We start from the raw sequence: 21583 nt of genomic DNA, 5'->3' as shown, positions 1-21583 counted from the left end.
ACAAGTGTGCTAATTTTACCACACCGAATTTTTAAATATTCCACCACCTTCAGTTATTTTAAAATTTGTGTGAAATCTTGCCTTCTTAAATTTAGTGCGATGAGCCATTCTCAACTTTTTAAAAATTTCCCTCTATCTGCCATCTTGATGACATCATCTAATCGATGCAGTTCATGAGTTAATCCATGCAAATGATGAGTTGCGATGACCTTAATGATCATGTGATGAGCTTGAAGTTCAAAAGAACGTCGGCTTAGATGTACTAAGACACAAACGAATTACAGACACTGCCTGTGAGTTGGCGTTGATTGAGATCAATAAGGAAAGGGGTGTTTCACCAATTACTGTAATAGTTCAAGCCTGGTGTGCATCTGCACTGAAGGGGCAATTGATTCTGTCGCCTTAATTATATGTATGTACGTGTTGTCTGTTGTTTCAAACATGTCTGAAAAAACAGAAACAATTTTCTGATACAACAGCAATTATGAAACAACAGTGTGCGCCGACAAGTATGCTCGAAAAGACCTGTACCTTTACCTGTATCGTACTCTCTAGTCAAATGTACTGCAGTGTGTCTCCTGCCCTGGACAAGCCTTGGACTTCCAGGCTCTGTGAGTGGCGTGGACGTCCACCACCTTACGGCATATTCATTATTTTACCATGTTTGAACCACTTACCACAAATACTGACGACAGCAGTGCAGCAACTGCTGACAAGCTCCACCGTTTCCGAGATGTTCATCCCAGCCAATGGGCCATAACAATGTAGCCTTGGTTGAAGTCGTTTATGTCAATGAATCCCCATTTGTTTGCAAACTATATCGTCCCTTGAATGACACTCCATGCGTCTCTGCTATGCTCAGACACATTTCTTACTACGTCGTCAGACCGCACGACGACCAGGCGGGTTTCAGTATCATCGTGGGCAGTGAATATAATGTTTTGAATCACCAGTGTACAGCTTCAGTAGAAAAGTTATGTGTACGTGAAATTGGTTAACAGTAAAAGCACAACAAATATCTACGTCTACATCAACATGGATATTCCGCAAGCCACCGTACGGTATGTGGCGGATGGTGCCCTGCAGCACCACATTTCCCCTCCTGTTCCACTCGCAAACAGAACGAGGGAAAAACGGCTGTCTGTACGCCTCCGTATGAGCCTTAATTTCTCACATCTGATCTTGGTTGTCCTTACGTGCGATGTATGTTGCCAGCAGTAGAGTCGTTCGACACTCAGCATCAAACGCCGGTACTCTAAACAAGTAACCAATGATTGTGAGGGAATACTTACATGAGAATTCCATAGAGAGTTGGCGCAAACTCTGTTGCTTGAGGAGGAGGACAATGTGTCTGCGTTCGAAATATACTTAGTTTTCCACAAACTATCGACATTCCATTTGAGTCGAAGTAGTTTCCCACTGCTGTACGCCGAAGTTACTATAAAATTGATTTGTTCACAACAGTGGACGCAGATTAATTTGTGTTGCGGAGATTTAAAGTTAAGATTCTGACGGAAGTTCTACGTTCACCTAAATGCTGTGGTATTTCTATTTCAAACAAATTCGAATGGCTGCAATGAATGTGTATTAGCTTTATATCACTGTTAAAAGGTATTTAACTAAAACTGATGAAAACCCATTTCAGTGTCCATATGATTGAAACCTGTGCTCATGAAAAACTTCTAAACGATAGAAGATTTTTAGTGTGTTCACAGGAGACTGACAGAATCCAGCTCCCTTGTCAAGAACATGTTATGATTTCCTTTTAATTAATTTGTGCCAAGAGAAATAGACTTTGAGGTAGTAGCCTACGTCAGCTTGGAGTCAGCGATATTTCACAACAGGTCATTTTAAAGTCTTACACTTCATTAGGTATTCTGCGAACCATACAAATTTGAATGAAATGCACTAAACTGTCAATTCCGCTGATCACCAAGTTATTTCAGTATTAAACTGACTATATTAAGACAGTGATACTGCAAAAATTTCCTGCACAGACTTTTTTTCATTTTTCATTATGTTCATTATGTAGATTTCATTATGTTATATAGATATGACAGCATACTGTAGAAGTGTATGATAACAGATTGAGACGAAACGAAACACACACGTCACAGTAAAGGAAGCGGAAATAGTTACATCAGCGCACAGTGTACTCATCTTTAGCTGCAGTGCAGGTGTTTGAAACTCGCATGTTAACGATCATAAAGGTGCCACAAAATGGCATCCTGCGACAGAGTCCGAAGCATCTCGTACCTTTCATGCCAAATCAGCAATGGTTGTTGCAGGCTCTGGGAATGTCAGTTCCTGCTTATCACGTCCTGTACGTGTTCATTTGGAGAGAGAGCGGGTGATCTTGCTGGCCAGGGCAGTAGTTGTACATCATGAAGAGCACTGCATCTCAGCAGCCCTGTGCGGGTGTACATTGTCCTACTGAAAAAGTGCATCCACTTCCTGTCGCAGAAATGGCCGTAGCACCTGTGCAACGTAGCGAGCAGTGGTTACTTTATCCTGCTTACTTTGCAGAAACACCACATGTGACCGCATATTGTAACTGAGGGCCTTAAATACTACTAAACCTCCGAGGGGACCTGTGTGTTGTGGGTGAATGCATTACAGAATAGATCACTATTCAGTTTTATGCGTGGTGTCTGACCATCACTAGCATGTATACAGAACGAATTCTCATTGCTAAAGATATCTTATCGCTATCCTACTATCTACTACACACTTCACGACACCAATGTAGCTGTGTTTGGCGGTGACGTTGTGCTAGTGTTGTCCAAGCCTGAGGCACATGTGATGTTAGCCCTGCTACAAGCAGACTGTTTCAAATGATCCTTAGTAACGCATAAGGTGCAACGTGTGTCAATACTTCTTCCCTGGACTAATGTCTGTCGGCCGTGCGGCTGTGAGAACGCTGCAGAGACCACAGCTAAAACCAGCGACACACAGCTGACGCATTGTGTTATACAAAGCAATCCGTCGATGCGCCGGTACTGCTTTCCGGCCGGCCGAAGTATCCGTGCGGATCTAGGCGCTGCAGTCTGGAGCCGCGACACCGCTACGGTCGCAGGTTCGAATCCTGCCTCGAGTATGGATGTGTGTGATGTCCTTGGGTTAGTTAGGTTTAACTCGTTCTAAGTTCTAGGGGACTGCTAAAGTTGAGTCCCATAGTGCTCAGAGCCATTTGAACCATTTTTTAACTGTTTTCCGCAGGTCCAGTGCGTGACGCCATGCAAATGGCTTATGTTGTCCAACAGGCGTACGTAATCGTCTGCAGTGCATGGTTGTACCCTAGAACTAACGTTGAAAATAGTGTTCACCTTTAATCTCAGCACAGTTACTGACCACATAGTCAAAAGAGAGGTCACACAGACAAGCTTCCTGAGCACCGTCTGATTGCCAAAGTCCCTAACAACCCCGTACGATAAGCACATGTTGGGCCACTGAATCCAGACATTGGCAATGTTGCACTTTTTCCCGCTGTGTGATTGAACTAAATTTGTTTCATACTACTTTGGAAACTTGAAACAGCGAATTTAAGTGTTATAGGCCATGTTACGTTTGTCCAAATTAGAGAAGTGTGCAATCTGCTGGTTCTTTTCTGTGTTAGGGTGCCCAGAGTAAAAAATACTACGCTGAAGAGTAGGTAGCGCTTCTAGTGAATAAGGCAAAGAAGCCGCAATTTTAGAGATGAAACCCGAAGTTTATGGAGGTTCAAAAGGTTATGTGCTTTGTTGCAAAGCAACATGTGGCCGCGAGAGGTGGAGCAAAGGATAGTACACGGGACGTCCATTCGACAGGACGAAGGTTCATATCAACGACCAGACATGATGGTTAAAATTTTACGTCATGTGGTTAAATCACTCGAGGCAAATGCTGGGACGGGTCCTTGGATAGGACACGGCTGATTACCTTCCCCACCCTTCACACATTCAGAGCTTAAGCTCGGTCTTTAATGACGTTAAACATAAATCATCATTCCTTCTTTAAAAATATGGGAGATTTATTCTTTCTCCATTTAGTCTAATTTCTTGCAGTAAATCGAATTCTTTGTCGTTAAACAGAGAGGTAGCAAGTGACATTATCTCTGATCTGGGTTGAATGACCCGGAACTACTAGGGTCCCTGCTATTTAGGGACCTCCAACATCGCAGCGCGTCAGCAATCGTTGGTTAATATACTAAAAAACTAAAAACCCGCCTCGATTGCGAAAAAAGCCACTAGTGTTAAGTGTTAACTCCGGTTTCGGCGTAGATAACTACACCTCCTTCAGAACAACAATAAAACGCACAAGTGCCTAAGAAGACCTTTGTCAATGATTACAAGAACCTGGGTTAACACTTAAACTAGATGCTTTCTTCGCAATAGAGGCGGGTTTTTAGTTTTTTTAATGTATCATGCTATTTATTTCCATATTTAGAAAAAAGTTTATGTACACTTGGGCTGCAAAGCATTACAAGGGACAAAATGTGATGTTCAGTTTCTAGTAGGAAATTTTCATTAGATCACGCCACAAAAAAATCTATTCCACATACCTTTCACTCTCTCTCACTTTTCCAGATATTTTCTTTGTCGTGTGCTCCTGTTACATATGGGGAGAGTATTACCTTCCGCACGCTAGACGTCTAATAGTTGACCATTCACCTTGGCAGAACATTCAGTATTAACATTACACGAAAACCCGTGACTCCGTTGCTGTGTGCAGGAAGTACCACACTCCGGTGGGCATGGCACCGCCTCACTCGGCTGCAGCGGCAGCAGAGTCTGCCAGCGACCTTAACTACCTGCTGAGGGCGCTGCACTGGACGGCCATCTTGCGTCACCCACACAGCGCCGCCAGATCACCACTTCTGTTCCGGCTGTGTACCATCACCGTAGTGTCCATCATCGTATCTTTCATCAGCTCAGAGATTGCCGTACTGTGGCGAGAAGGCATTGCAGACCTGGACGTCTTCATACTGATGATTAGTATCGCAGACACAGGCTTCATCTGGCTCTTCCGTATAGCACACACTGCTGTATGTGAGCGCCACTTCCATAAACTCGCTCTACAGGTTAGTGGTGGAAAGATATTTAAAGTGGATGGTACTACTATAAGTCGCGGCACGTCATTTTAAATACACATGGTGGTCAGAAACAGTCTGAAAAGCTTGTAAGAGTATTGCCGTATAGGTTACGCTCAGAAATAATTCTTGAGAAAAAAAATCGATACGTTGCACCGTTTCCCAGTTAATTAGCATCGAAATTAGCGAACCAGACCACTGTTAGTGCAAATTCAACTTAGCTGCCAGATACAGTTAGTGTCAGTTGCTGTCATGGTATAGGTGATAGTGCACAAGACTGCCCCGATTTTTGTAGGGTTCACTCCTTACTGTCGTTCCCATATACAGTTTTTGTATCGCTCGCATCTTCGATTTTACGAAACCATACGAAGAATACATTTGGCGACACGGTCTCTGGCGGACAGCTTGAATTTCCCACGCAATGGCCTGAGTGGCTGACTTAGATGCTGAATGACTGGGAAACGCGCAAAGTATCGATTTTCTTCTTAATAATCGTTGCTCATCACAACATATCCTCAGCACTCTTACAAGCTTTTGAGACTGTTTCTGACCACCATGTATACAGGGAGATACTGAAATGATGTTACAACCTTTCAGGGATAGTGGAGAAGGGTAAATATATAAGTTAGATGTAAGGGACACAGGCCCGAAGATGACCGAATCGATAGTTGTAAGTGAAATTCGTTCTGATACCTCTGACAGTGTATCTCGTCTACTGCAAGCTCCTTGTTTTCAATGTTTGTGTACAGACCAAAACAATAAAAAATGTCCAGTAAACATGGGCCCTACAGTGCATCCCTTAAGGGGTATAAGAACTTTTTCATCTTTGTTACTATGAAACACATCTCTTCTGATGGGCCAGTGGTCGCAGCTCGTAAGGTATGCATGTTAGAGCCCGTGTTTGCTGTACATTTTTTCTTATTTTGATCAACGCTTCCTCCTCCCAAAATATGGCAAGCAAATTTCTTGCAGTTGAATAGATACGGTGACAGAGGTACGAGATTGATCTGATAGTTATATTTTACACTCTCGACTCGTTCGTTTCCGGACCATGATCGCTTACCTGAAACTGTTACGTTTATTATTCTCCGTTTCCATGAAAGGTTGCCACATCATCGCCGAGTCACCCTGTACTAGTTCTGAGTATTGTCAGTTCCTGGCTGTAATGTCATCCTCTGACAATGGCGTCATTCAGATGTGTATGTAGCGGTCGTCTCATAAGCCGGAAAACCTCCAGTTCTTTCAAAGCTGCCAGTGACATATGAAGCAATATAGGCTGGAAGTATTCACTTAGAACTTACATTAATTTCATTTCATATTATGATATTTTTATTTGATTATTTTTGAATATTTTGTTTTATTTCTACATTAGTACTAGCAGTGGCTTCTTTGATCATAATTTATAAGTGTCTACATATAATGTGCACATTTTATACAACGTGTTTATAACACTATATACAATATCAAAACTGTATGTTGAAATGAGTGTTGATTACCTATGACTTGATAAAGAGTTTCCTCATAATAAGTCTAAAATTCATAAGCTGAAGTAAGTTTTATACACACTCCAGACCTTTGAACCAGTACTTATCACTGAGATAGCTACTCAATAGGCAATGCGAGATTGAGTGCAACCTGCCTCACTCGTAGCACCAACGAAATACCCTTAACATTAACGGGAAGGGAACCTGTGTCCTCAGCGGAAAAGATACACTGATCACTTAGGAATGGAGGAAAACTGTTTCACATTCAACAAGCTAAATTTTCAGTCCTCCACAGATAAAGGTAAACCTATTTACAAAACACTGAAATGTAAAATACCTTCGTTTTCTACTCTTCTGTGTTCTTAACGTCTACCGGTCACGTAAATAACAGGCTCATATCTACTACTACTTCGGAAGTTTGCCTTCTGCTGGTATACAGTCAACGCTCTGGGAAGAGCAACCACAGCTCAGCTGCATTGTAGTCAGTTTTATTATTTCAACCCACCACTGTCGTTTGACTCTTGACTTGGATGACTTTCCAAACGCTGGTACAACATATTCTCCATCTACATTATGAAAACATTACAATTATAAAACTGAATATGCGTTTATACTGAAGTGAGACGGGTAGACGCGAATAAAGGACCCGTACACAGCTATGCGGCTTTTGAAATGTCTCATCGTTCTACTAGTGACATACATTCTAACCAAACAAGCAGGACATTAAAAATGATCCTCTCCAGTCGCAGTCACAGACAGCTCATCATGCACTGTGGCCTCCGTCCCAAGCGCCACACACATATTTTCCTGTTTCGAGGTATGAAAAATCCATAGTCTCTGAATGGTTTTCTAGCTTCCTCACCAGCTTCCTCTATACCTTCGTCACTACCTCATCAACCCGACCATGTTCCAGGTAAGACGGTTTGCCATAAAAAGTCTCTGTTCCTTAACTCCCAAAAGAATAAGGTATGGCACCTCATCCGATACAGAACCCAAATCATATTTGACATAAAGCAGACAGGGTCCAATCAGTGAAATCTACCCACTTCATAAACCCCTATGGCAAGCCATTCTTTCTTCCTGTCCCATTCTGACCAAACATTTCTTAACACGAGGAACTTGATCTTTTTAAATTAAACATCATCTTCATGAACTCAGTGTCACTCAAATTCTACCACGCAAAATTATCTTACCAGAATGTGACATCCGAACTACCGTGTTATACAGTATATGACCATGCATCCCCATACCAGTCACCCGCACATCCGTCTATCAACGGAGCCACCTTGCCACTCACTAACTCTTCCCAGTATAATCAAGAGGATCTTTACTTTTATTCTCCATGTCTATATATTTGCAACCCTCTGACGCTAGAAGGCTCGGAACTGTAGTTTGTAACATGCTCGTGTGTAAAGTAACCATGTCGGCAGCTGAGAAACAGTGTGCTGTAATCGAGCTTAGAATTCGAAGAGTTCGTCCACACGTGGAGCTTCCTCCCAATCGGTATTAAAATGCCAGACCACACACGAGCGCAGCGACAGCTTCAAAAACCAATGCCTTGCGTTCACTGTCATTGGTCGTCTTCCGTACAGTCCCCACTTGCACCATCCCATTTTCATTTGCTTCCAAAACTTAAAGAACACTTTCTAGGACCTCACTTTCATAGTGATGAAGTGGTGCAAGCAGAGATTAGATTGGGCACTATCGACAGAGTGAAACATTCTACAGTAACGGTATGAACAAATTGGCCTCTCGTGACCATGTTGAGAAATAAATAAGCCAACGTGAAAAATAAAGACCTAAAATATTAAGAAAGTTTGTTTCGTTAAATAAGCTTTACGAATATTCACATAAAAAGATCAGTGGAATTACTTTTCAGCACATCCTCGTAACACAAAATCTGGATGCATAAAGCTATGTGCGTCGACAATAGCTCTCACATTCGTTTTTCGTGCATTTTCAGAAATACTATAAACAATTATTTATCTAGTTACCTGACACTCTCATTTACTTACACAGGTATTACATACGTCATTTCTAATCACTGACTTGAGTATACTGCTCCCAAACAGTCGTTATATATAATGAAGACCTAAACTCAAGAATGTAAACACATCACACCCGTTTCCATTGTAAATCCAATCACCTCCTAAAACGGTACCCTAAAGTGGAATCCTAACTCAAATGTAGTACGCGTAACTTTTCCTACCTGAACTCCTCCTACGATGACAAGGTAAAGCTCCTTCCAAAAGCCCTGATACCCCTGTCCCCATCTCCTTCGAGCCCGCTCTCCCACCAGTGGAGGTATGACAATCTCGTGAGGACACGTTAAACCTTAACTCATTTGTAATCAAACGAAATACACTCCTGGAAATGGAAAAAAGAACACATTGACACCGGTGTGTCAGACCCACCATACTTGCTCCGGACACTGCGAGAGGGCTGTACAAGCAATGATCACACGCACGGCACAGCGGACACACCAGGAACCGCGATGTTGGCCGTCGAATGGCGCTAGCTGCGCAGCATTTGTGCACCGCCGCCGTCAGTGACAGCCAGTTTGCCGTGGCATACGGAGCTCCATCGCAGTCTTTAACACTGGTAGCATGCCGCGACAGCGTGGACGTGAACCGTATGTGCAGTTGATGGACTTTGAGCGAGGGCGTATAGTGGGCATGCGGGAGGCCGGGTGGACGTACCGCCCAATTGCTCAACACGTGGGGCGTGAGGTCTCCACAGTACATCGATGTTGTCGCCAGTGGTCGGCGGAAGGTGCACGTGCCCGTCGACCTGGGACCGGACCGCAGCGACGCACGGATGCACGCCAAGACCGTAGGATCCTACGCAGTGCCGTAGGGGACCGCAGCGCCACTTCGCAGCAAATTAGGGACACTGTTGCTCCTGGGGTATCGGCGAGGACCATTCGCAACCGTCTCCATGAAGCTGGGCTACGGTCCCGCACACCGTTAGGCCGTCTTCCGCTCACGCCCCAACATCGTGCAGCCCGCCTCCAGTTGTGTCGCGACAGGCGTGAATGGAGGGACGAATGGAGACGTGTCGTCTTCAGCGATGAGAGTCGCTTCTGCCTTGGTGCCAATGATGGTCGTATGCGTGTTTGGCGCCGTGCAGGTGAGCGCCACAATCAGGACTGCATACGACCGAGGCACACAGGGCCAACACCCAACGTGCTCCAGAAGGTGTAAGTCAACTACCCTGGCCAGCAAGATCTCCGGATCTGTCCCCCATTGAGCATGTTTGGGACTGGATGAAGCGTCGTCTCACGCGGTATGCACGTCCAGCACGAACGCTGGTCCAACTGAGGCGCCAGGTGGAAATGGCATGGCAAGCCGTTCCACAGGACTACATCCAGCATCTCTACGATCGTCTCCATGGGAGAATAGCAGCCTGCATTGCTGCGAAAGGTGGATATACACTGTACTAGTGCCGACATTGTGCATGCTCTGTTGCCTGTGTCTATATGCCTGTGGTTCTGTCAGTGTGATCATGTGATGTATCTGACTCCAGGAATGTGTCAATAAAGTTTCCCCTTCCTGGGACAATGAATTCACGGTGTTCTTATTTCAATTTCCAGGAGTGTAGATACTCGTAGAGCACATATACGGCCTGCATGAAGGGTAGTTTTAGACTCAGTTAGATGTAGGCTTTTTATTTCCAGCTTACACATCCTAGGCACACATTCGTGAGTGTTCCGCTACGTCCGCCTAACATTCATAATATTACATTGATTATTTTCTTAACATTTACAGATCGATTTTTCATAACTGATTTTTTAGTAACATAGACATGAGTGTTAGTAGTGTGTCAAGCATTGTCAAATTTGTTTCTTAATCATTAAACATTAAATGTTAATATTAGAAGGAATGGCCCTTCGTAACAAATGTGATACGGTATTCTCTGCTGTATGTCATTGCTTAGCGAACACTCTGATTGTCCTCAACACTTTCCTTCACTCGCAGTCCGTACGGAATGATCATCTCTCACTTGTGAAGTGGATAACCTGTCAGCTCTCATAGCTACATCGGCGTAAGCAGTTCGATACGACATAATAAAATCATGGCCTGCAGCGTGGCATAAATCTCAAAAACAGGGTAGCCTGTATTTGCTCGCAGCGTTGGTGCTAGTCGCTGTGGCCGATGAGCTGCTTCTGCAAGTTCTGCTGCACTGCATCAGCAGCACTGTCTGCTGTTGCTTCGTGGATCGAAATCTGTTACTTCATGATGGGAAAACAGCCACTGTTTTCATGTACCTGTTTGCCAGTTCATCGTCTAATTCAATACCTGTAAGATTAATTTCTTCGTCAAAACCAACAGCAATGTGGTTACAGTCTAATTCACTATGGAAATCAGAGTAGACTCACAGCGAATGAAATCAGATCTCGAACACTATGAAAATCAGATGCTGAGAGTGAAGCGAAATTCATTGCCTGACAGAATTAATGAAAACAAATGGCATTGCCGAACGTAGGAAGAAACATCGTCAGTGATCAGGTGACTCTATTATGTGTTAGAAATAGATTTTTGCAGTTTTAAAATTTTCGATATTTTATTGCACATTTCGTCCGTTCCAACACCTCCCACCATCTCCACGATATCTAGTTCTTTATGGGGGTGGCTGCCAACCACATAGCTGCACTTCGGGCTAGTGATACTCCGTTTAGTAGCATCGCTATACTATTGCACGTGGTCTAGGAGTCAGTCTGCCTTCGGCAGGGCAACAGAGCGGACGCGTTACGTGTTGACTTCGTGCGGCGCGCGAGCTCGCCTTGTTTACTTTCTGACGGCCGTTGCTTAAGTGCCGGCTTACCTTGTACGATCCATGGCGAACCGTTACCGTAAATCAACACTACGATTTACTTTCTGCAACGATTATGCCCGACCCAAAGCACTCTAGGGGGAGCGTTTTCTGCGAGAGGAAGTGAAGATCCCGGTGACCGATATAATCGGCATACATTTGTCCATCGTGAGCAGCACGGTCTATGTGAAAATCATTAACGACGCGGCGTGCGGACGCATACTACGTGAGACCAAACAGGGGCTCCGCTTCTAAAAAAATGGTTCAAATGGCTCTGAGCACTATGGGACTCAACTGCTGAGGTCATTAGTCCCCTAGAACTTAGAACTAGTTAAACCTAACTAACCTAAGGACATCACAAACATCCATGCCCGAGGCAGGATTCGAACCTGCGACCGTAGCGGTCTTGCGGTTCCAGACTGCAGCGCCTTTAACCGCACGGCCACTTCGGCCGGCTGCTCCGCTTCTGTCACGCTGATGGAAATGTGGGGGAGGTAACCGTCGACCACGCAGGCTTAGGTATGCGAACGATACGCATTTTCGAATTGCCATTCTAACTTCCTGCTAAGGAAGTCGTCGCTGCACTACGCCGATACGGCACAGTCCATGGCCACACTGCGGAGAAGTGAACACAGTTTCGGACGTATCCTGTCCTAAACGGGGTCCGACAGGTCACCATATATCTCCGAAGCCACGTCCCGTCCTACTTACAGATCGGCGGATGCCGTGCAGTAATTATATACGACGGCCAGCCTTGGACCTGTTCCGGGTGCGGCCAAGAAGGCCACCTTAGATCCGAGTGCCTACAACGGCGTATTACGCAACTTCCAGCTGCCGAAGAACCACCCACGTCGCAACCTACAGTGCTACCGGTGACCTATGCCGCTGCTCTAGCTTCTCCTACCGCTTTGCAACGTCACCCGTTCACCACAAACGACGCCACCAACGATCCCGACCAGACACCGACGGAGAGCGCCTCGGACGACCCGCCGCCTCGGCCGGCCATCGACGCCGCTCCGAAGATGCCGGCGCAACCAGACGCTGACCCTGGCCTCGGAAACACGATGGAGATCGACTCGCTCATCGTTCCTACAGCGGCCTTTCTGCCAGACCGACACGACTCCCTTGCGTCGTCGGACATGGAGGGTCGCACAAGGAAACAACGTTCCCCGAAACGTCGCAAGCGAAGACGTCGCACCGTTTCCGGCCAAGAGGAGACGTTACAAGCCGAGGAGGACGCAACCGTCGACCAGCACGAAGCCTCAGAACCCGCTACAGCTGACGAAGACGTAATGAGCGCGGAGACATCTATCGGTGTGCCTGCGCCCCGTGCTGACGCTGAACTAAATCATGAACGTATCACAGGCGAAACTACACCACGCACAATTACAACATCGTCTGCAGACAAAATGGACGATACACCAGTTTCCGCTTCCACGGCGTGGCACGAGGAGGAGGTCAAGGAGCAGGACCCGTTACGGGACCCTGCGCCTCAACGGCCGCACCACTAATCATACTCTCCCCAGACTCCCCTGCGGGCCAGCGGGATAACGTTCCGCTGCGACGCCCACACCCTTGTGCGGACGGCGGAGTGGACCAACCTCCAGCAATCCGACACCAGGCCTACCGGATAGCAACCATCAACACCAGCAACATCCGTTCCAGGGTGAAAATCCGCCCTATGCAGGGGATGTTCTGGGCTTCGGATATTGATTTCGCCCTTCTGCAGGAAGTTCACTTGGCTAGTCTCTCGGATATCAATGGCTATACCGCCCACGCCTCCGCGAGTGATCCTATGGGCCGCGGGGTGGCCATCTACGTCCGCCACGGGATTGCTGTGACCGATGTCGCCTTCCTTCCATCAGCTCGGGGCATGGCACTCACTGCCGAGGGGACACGCATCATTAATGTCTACGCTCCCTCAGGCACCGACCGACGGCATGAAAGAGCCCAGTTTTATTCCGAGGAAATCGCTCCCCTGTTTTTAGGGCGTTATGACCATTGCCTACTAGGAGGTGATTTTAACTGCGTTCTGCATCCTAAAGATCAGATTCCCCACTATACTACATGCCAGGAGTTACGTATAGTGGTGCGAGACCTCCTGCTTCACGATACCTGGGATGTTCAACACGGCGACATTTCAGGCCATACCTTTCTTACAAGTCATTCCGCAAGCCGACTAGACAGGATATATGTCTCACAAACTCTTAGATCTGCGATACGGGGCGCCGAACGCTGGCCGCAGGCCTTTTCCGACCATTGCGCTTACATCTGTACGGTCCTCCTTCTGCCGCAATCAGTATGGCGCAGCCGTGCGCCGTGGAAACTCAATACCTCACACTTGCATGACCTGGCGTGTCGCCAACATTGACATGGTTGTTGGACGGCGCCAAGCCGGCGATCCGGAGGACACTGATGAGATACGGGAAGGACATGGCCGACTGGCATTGCACCACTGTTGACTACTATTACGCGATTCTCCGAGATCTGGATGCTCAACCGCCAACCCCGGACAACCAGTTGGAACGGCAAGGAACTAAGGCGAAGATAATTGCGCTGGCACGCCGGAAACTGCAAGGGGTCGTGATACGGACGCGGCGCCACGATCACGCGGATTTAGAAATTCCATCCAAGCATGATATAGTGTCCGACAAACGAAGGCGTCGTCGGCAGATCATCAGCACTCTGACCACGCCTCATGGAACGCAGGTGACCACTCAGAATGACATCGTCCACGCATTCGTCGAGCACTACCGTCGTACTTATAGTGATGAAGACGCTGAAACTGCAGCAGACGACTCCATTTTGCATTACGTCACGCGCACCCTCCCCCACACGGAGGCGGATGCTTTGACAGTGCCGGTCACGCTAGACGAAGTCAACCACGCCATCGCCAAGGGTGCAGTCAACAGATCGCCCGGCTTTGACGGCTTACCGATTGAGTTTTACCGTACTTTTCGGGACCTCATTGCACCACGGTGGACGATTATGTATCAAGAACTGATGACATCTGACCAAGCAATCCCACCCGCCTTTGCTGAGGGCATCATTATACCGGTCCACAAACCAGCCCGAGGTTCGATGGTCACGAGTTACAGACCGCTCACCCTCGTCAATGCCGATTACAAGATTTTCGCGCGCTTACTGGCAATGCGGCTCCGAACTACACTCCCTCATATCCTCTCGCCAGAGCAAACGACGCCTGGGGGACAGGTCAACATACAGACTGCCACGGGGGAATGCCGTGACTTAATTGCGATAGCGGCGGCCTGCAGACTCCGGGCAGCGGTCGTCGCTATAGACTTCGACAGCGCCTTCGATAAAGTGCGTCATCGTTTCCTGTTTTCGGTGGCAGCCCGAATGGGCATTCCCCCCTCCGTTTCTCGACGTCATCCGGCGTCTTTACGACAGTGCCAGTTCACGTGTCCAAGTCAATGGACGTTTATAAGGGCCGGTACCTATCTGCCGTTCGATACGGCAGGGGTGCCCCCTATCTACCCTCCTGTATGCCATTGCCCTTGAGCCCCTTATTGGTAGCTTGACGACCAAGCTCTCTGGCCTCACCCTACGCCAACACACTTACGCTGTCGGGCATATGCTGATGACCTCCTCCTCCTAATTCGCTCCGGCTCTGAGATTCGGGAAGTCCTCGAATTGATTACCCGTTATGGGGCTGCCGCTGGCAGTGCCATGAATGTCACCAAATCTTCTGCAATGCTCATTGGACGAGGCCTCCTGGAGGGTGAAGTGACACCCCTGCCGCTTGTGCGGACTTTCCGATACCTGGGCGTTACCTTTACCCCCACGGTCACACGCACAGCGGCAACGAATTTCCGTCGCCTGGTACACTTCATCGGCAACGACGTCCGCCAGAACCTCTTGCGCCACCAGGACACACTTCAACGGGTTGAGTTTATTAATCTTTATGTGGCATCAAAATTGGTTCACATCGCGCAAGTTCTCCCTCTGCCAACTGCAATTAGGCGCAACCTTCAGGCGGCTTTTGGCTATTATCTCGCGGCTGGTTCAATGTTTAAAGTCCGTTATGAGACACTTACCCCGCCCTCACGGTATGGTGGCGTCGGGCTCGTCAATGTCCGTATGCGAGCTGCGGCCTTGTACATGAGTACCATGAGAAAACACTGAATGGGCCAGGGTACATCTCTAACACGCAGCTTGCTTGAGGTCCTCCCACCTGCTTCCACCTCACCACCGGTGTCTGTCGGCCATATCGTGCCTTATTTTTCCCATATTTCGACCTTTTTCGTCGACTACAGTTACATACATACCAGTTTCCCAGATACACGCCCACCTAGGACTAACGATTTCTACAGCCTGTTGCTGCGCTGTGTTCCCCGGAATGTGATGGAGACCAAACATCCCCCCATCCAGTGGCCCATAGTGTGGACTACCGTCCACCAGCCCTTCCTCCCTACGAACGTCCGGGCACTGTGGTATCACATAGCCAACAGGAAATTTGCCACGAAGCAGCGCCTGCACAACATTGGCTTGTCAGAATCCCCCCTTTGTCTCCTTTGCCAGCAACTGGACACTGATGAACACCGTCTGACATGCGCCTCATCGCAAGATGTATGGTGCTTCGTGCAGCAAATCATTGCCTGCTATCTCCAGGTGCCACGAGACACACTCGAACCTCGGATGTTTCTATACCCGGAGGACCGACATTTTCCCGCCGCCAAATGTCATGCTATTACGTGGGTCAAAGGGTGGGCGGTAGCTTATCTCTTTCATGAGGGACCTAAATCCCGCCTCGACTTCTGGACCTATTTACGAACAGCCCATGCAGCTCTCGAAAACACGCCACGTTACCGAACATTATTTGCTAACTATCTTCGAGCGGTCTTTGTTAGACCTCCACTGAGTTGGGGGGTGCCTGGCTCAGAGGGCACACACCCCTCCTCACCCGGCGGTGTCTGAGTTTCAACCGCCTACTATCTATTCTCCTTCTGACCTCCGCGGATGGGAGAACGCGTCGCAGATTGCGCGGATTTTATTTCTTTTTTGCTTTTCCTGTTTCCTTTCTTTTTCTTTAACCATAATTTATATTTCTTTTCTTTTTCGACGATGTGCTCCCATAATTTCATTATATTAGTGAATCTTACAAAAGCACATGCAAATAAATAAATAACAACGCCTTCCACTACTGTTGATTCCTGTGTCTCCCATTTCCCTAAGCACCACAGGCTTGGTGGTGGTGAGGGGGACACTGTGGCCAGGCCTCAGGTTTAGACCCCTGCCCACTTTGCCCCCCGAGCCCCCACCGTCGCCACTACAAAAAAAAAGTCTTCCCTCGACTGAAAATTTACGTCCCTGTTCAAAGAGAAAAAAAAAGTGGTCAGCGTAAAAAAAAGGGTAGCGTCTTTGATTCATAATCAAAACGTTTTCGGTCCCGGGTTCGATCCCCGCCACTGCCTAAATTTTGATAAATAATCAACATTGGCGGCCGAAGACTTCCGGCATAAGAAGTCAGCCTTATCCTGCCAACGGCCTTGTCAAAGAGAGCGGAGGAGTGGATAGAGGTTCAGGGCACTCTCTTGTCCTAGGGGTGGGAAATTGCCCCTAAAGGCGGAAGAATCAGCAATGATCAACGACATGAGGATGCAGAAGGCAATGGAAACCACTGCATTAAAGACACGTTACGTGTATCCACAGGACATGTGGCCTGTAATTGAAGAAGTCTCATGATGATCTCTCCATTGGCAAAAGTACCCCATTCGGATTTCCGGGAGGGGACTGCCAAGGGGGAGGTTACCATGAGAAAAAGATTGAATAATCAACGAGAGGATAACGTTCTACGAGTTGGGGCGTGGAATGTCAGAAGCTTGAACGTGGTAGGGAAACTAGAAAATCTGCAAAGGGAAATGCAAAGGCTCAATCTAGATATAGTAGGGGTCAGTGAAGTGAAGTGGAAGGAAGACAAGGATTTCTGGTCAGATGAGTATTGGGTAATATCAACAGCAGGAGAAAATGGTATAACAGGTGTAGGATTCGTTATGAATAGGAAGGTAGGGCAGAGGGTGTGTTACTGCGAACAGTTCAGTGACCAGGTTGTTCTAATCATATCGACAGCAGACCAACACCGACAACGATAGTTCAGGTATACATGCCGACGTCGCAAGCTGAAGATGAACAGATAGAGAAAGGGTATGAGGATATTGAAAGGGTAATGCAGTATGTAAACGGGGACGAAAATCTAATAGTCATGGGCGACTGGAATGCAGTTGTAGGGGAAGGAGTAGAAGAAAATGCTACAGGAGAATATGGGCTTGGGACAAGGAATGAAAGAGGAGAAAGACTAATTGAGTTCCGTAACAAGTTTCAGCTAGTAATAGGGAATACCCTGTTCAAGAACCACAAGAGGAGGAGGTATACTTGGAAAAGGCCGGGAGATACGGGAAGATTTCAATTAGATTACATCTTGGTCAGACAAAGATTCCGAAATCAGATACTGGATTGTAAGGCGTACCCAGGAGCAGATATAGACTCAGATCACAATATACTAGTGATGAAGAGTAGGCTAAAGTTCAAGACATTAGTCAGGAAGAATCAATACGCAAAGAAGTGGGATACGGAAGTACTAAGGAATGACGAGATACGTTTGAAGTTCTCTAACGCTATAGATAGAGCAAAAAGGAATAGCGCAGTAGGCAGTACAGTTGAAGAGGAATGGACATCTCTAAAAAGGGCCATCACAGGAGTTGGGAAGGAAAACATAGGTACAAAGAAGGTTGCTGCGAAGAAACCATGGGTTACAGAAGAAATAAATCAGTAGATTGATGAAAGGAGGAAGTACAAACATGTTCCGGGAAAATCAGTAATACGGAAGTACAAGTCGCTGAGGAATGAAATAAATAGAAAGTGCAGGGAAGCTAAGAAGAAATGGCTGCAGGAAAAATGTGAAGACATCGAAAAAGATATGATTGTCGGAAGGACAGACTCAGCATACAGGAAAGTCAAAACAACCTTTGGTGACATTAAAAGCAACGGTGGTAACATTAAGAGTGCAACGGGAATTCCACTGTTAAATGCAGAGGAGAGAGCAGATAGGTGGAAAGAATACATTGAAAGCCTCTATGAGGGTGAAGATTTGTCTGATATGATAGAAGAAGAAACAGGAGTCGATTTAGAAGAGATAAGGGACCCAGTATTAGAATCGGAATTTAAAAGTGCTTTGGAGGACTTACGGCCAAATAAGGCAGAATTTCTAAAATCATTGGGGGAAGTGGCAATAAAACGACTATTCACGTTGGTGTGTAGAATATATGAGTCTGGCGACATACCATCTGACTTTCGGAAAAGCATCATCCACACAATTCCGAAGACGACAAGAGCTGACAAGTGCTAGAATTATCGCACAATCAGCTTAACAGCTCATGCATCGAAGCTGCTTACAAGAATAATATACAGAAGAATGGAAAAGAAAATTGAGAATGCGCTAGGTGACGATCAGTTTGGCTATAGGAAAAGTAAAGGGACGAGAGAGGCAATTCCGACGTTGCGGCTAATAATGGAAGCAAGGCTAAAGAAAAATCAAGACACTTTCATAGGATTTGTCGACCTGGAAAAAGCGTTCGACAATATAAAATGGTGCAAGCTGTTCGAGATGCTGAAAAAAGACGGGGTAAGCTATAGGGAGATACGGGTCATATACAACATGTACAACAACCAAGAGGGAATAATAAGAGTGGACGATCAGGAACGAAGTGCTCGTATGAAGAAGGGTGTAAGACAAGGCTGTAGCCTTTCGCCCCTACTCTTCAATCTGTACATCGAGGAAGCAATGTTGGAATTAAAAGAAAGGTTCAGGAGTGGAATTAAAATACATGGTGAAAGGATATCAATGATACGATTCGATGATGACATTGCTATCCTGAGTGAAAGTGAAGAAGAATTAAATGATCTGCTGAACGGAATGAACAGTCTAATGAGTACACAGTGTGGTTTGAGAGTAAATCGGATAACGACGAAGGTAATGAGAAGTAGTAGAAATGACAACAGCGAGAAACTTAACATCAGAATTGATGGTCACGAAGTCAATGAATTTAAGGAATTCTGCTACCTAGGCAGTAAAATAACCAATGACGAATGGAGCAAGGAGGACATCAAAAGTAGACTCGCTATGTCAAAAAAGGCATTTCTGGCCAAGAGAAGATTACTAATATCAAATACCGGCCTTAATTTGAGGAAGAAATTTCTGACGATGTACGTCTGGAGTACAGCATTGTATGGAAGTGAAACATGGACTGTGGGAAAACCGGAACAGAAGAGAATCGAAGCATTTGGGATGTGGTGCTATAGACGAATGTTGAAAATTAGGTGGACTGATAAGGTAAGGAATGAGGAGGTTCTACGCAGAATCGGAGAGGAAAGGAATATGTGGAAAGCACTGATAAGGAGAAGGGACAGGATGATAGGACATCTGCTAAGACATGAGGGAATGACTTCCATGGTACTAGAGGGAGCTGTTGAGGGCAGAAACTGTAGAGGAAGACAGAGATTGGAATACGTCAAGCAAATAATTGAGGACGTAGGTTGCAAGTGCTACTCTGAGATGAAGAGGTTAGCACAGGAAAGGAATTCGTGGCGGGCCGCATGAAACCAGTCAGTAGACCGATGACAAAAAAAAAAAAAAAAAAAAAAAATAAAATAAAATAAAATAATTCACCTCGAAGAAGCAAAGACGGAACTGGAAGGAAGGTTCAAAAGTCAGATTCAAATTCAAGGCAAAAGGTTACTAATCGCAAGATGCGCTGATGATACTGCTATCCTCAGTCAAAATAATGAATAACTGTCGAATCTGTTGAATGGACTTAACAGACTAATGAATACGGAATATGGATTGAGCCAAAAACAATGAAGAGTGAAAGAAATGAGAATAGGGAGAAACTTAACAGCAAAATTAGTGATCTTGAAGTAGACGAATTTAAGGAATTATTGCCTGGGGAGCAAAGTAACTCAAGTTGGGTGAAGCAAGGAGGACGTAAAAAGCAAACTGGCACGTGGAAATAGCGAATTCCTGACAGAGAAAAACCTACTGGTTCAAATACAGGCCTTAATTTCAGGAAGAAATTTCTGAGAGTGCATGCTGCGAGCAGAGAGTTGTAATGAGGCATGGACTGTGGAAAAACCAGAACAGAAGAGAATCAAAGCATATGAGATGTTGTGTTACGGTAGAATGTTGAAAATCACGTGAACTTAAAAATCAAGGTTTCAAAACGTTCTCCACAGAATCGGCGAAGAAGAGGACGTTTGCAAAACACTGAGGAGAAGGACGGACAGGATGATAGAGCATGTTTACGGCATCAGGTAGTAACTTCTGTGATACTAGAAGTAACTATTATAGATGGTAAAATCTGTAGAGGAAGTCAGAGAGTGGAATACATAGGGCAAATAAACATGAGGACGTACGATTTGCTTTGAGGTGATGAGTTTCCGCAGAGGAGAAAGTGGTGGCGAGCCGCACCAAATACGTCAGGAGCCTGATGACCCCCCCGCCCCACCACCACCAAAAAAAAATTGCTATAGAATCATCTGTGTGTCCGGGGCTACAGTGGAAGAAAATATACTGGTAATGGCAAATTCATAGAAGTCAGACGCCAATGGCTTAAGAGAGGGAAGGGTAAGTGAATGATGCCGCAGGGCATGAAAGTGAAATCGGTAAGGACAAGACTAAGGTTGTAGTGGGCAGGAGATGGGCATTGGAGCCTTGATCTGGGGATGTGGGGATTATAGCCACAAATGACAGCATAAGTACAAATTCATGGTGTACAGTTGAGTAAGAACGAGGGAGTCTGCTAAAGTTTCCTTTACATAAAAACGTGGGTGATGTGGTGGATGAGAAAGGAGGGACATTTTGATATCATTTGGGGTGTAGATGTAGCAGCAGTACACGATTGGGGAGTGTTGGGGTGATAATGGAGCTTAGATCAACCCTACAGGGTACATAGATTTGTGAAGACAGTTGAGAAATTTGAGAAGTGGGAGAAGTGATTAGATTATAGGTGATGTGTGCAGGAATGAAAACAAGTTAAAATTATGTGTGTTCAGAGATGTTCGTGAAGGTAAGGTTGGGTTGGATATGGCTTTTGAAAATTTAGAGGATAATGGAGTTTTATAATCCCTATGTAGAGCCTGTTAGTAGTTTTAGTAAAATTAGACTAAAGTGGGTCCTTTGATAGATGGTTTGCAGATATCACCT

The 21583-nt window shown here is 46.0% G+C and overlaps 1 protein-coding gene across 1 annotated transcript in view; it reads left to right on the top strand.

Moving 5' to 3' along the window:
* Window positions 1-4732: 4732 nt before the first annotated feature.
* The window catches only part of LOC126195635 (odorant receptor Or2-like), a 60562-nt gene continuing 43711 nt past the window's right edge, over window positions 4733-21583 (top strand). Inside the window, exon 1 of the mRNA XM_049934259.1 lies at window positions 4733-5059. Within this exon, the coding sequence (XP_049790216.1) occupies window positions 4733-5059 (327 nt within the window). The remainder of the gene's footprint in view (window positions 5060-21583) is intronic.

This window comes from Schistocerca nitens, chromosome 7 (assembly GCF_023898315.1).
Source record: "Schistocerca nitens isolate TAMUIC-IGC-003100 chromosome 7, iqSchNite1.1, whole genome shotgun sequence".
Classification (NCBI taxonomy): domain Eukaryota; kingdom Metazoa; phylum Arthropoda; class Insecta; order Orthoptera; family Acrididae; genus Schistocerca; species Schistocerca nitens.
The sequence above is the reverse complement of the archived record's forward strand: the minus strand, read 5'-3'. Positions and strand labels throughout refer to the sequence as shown.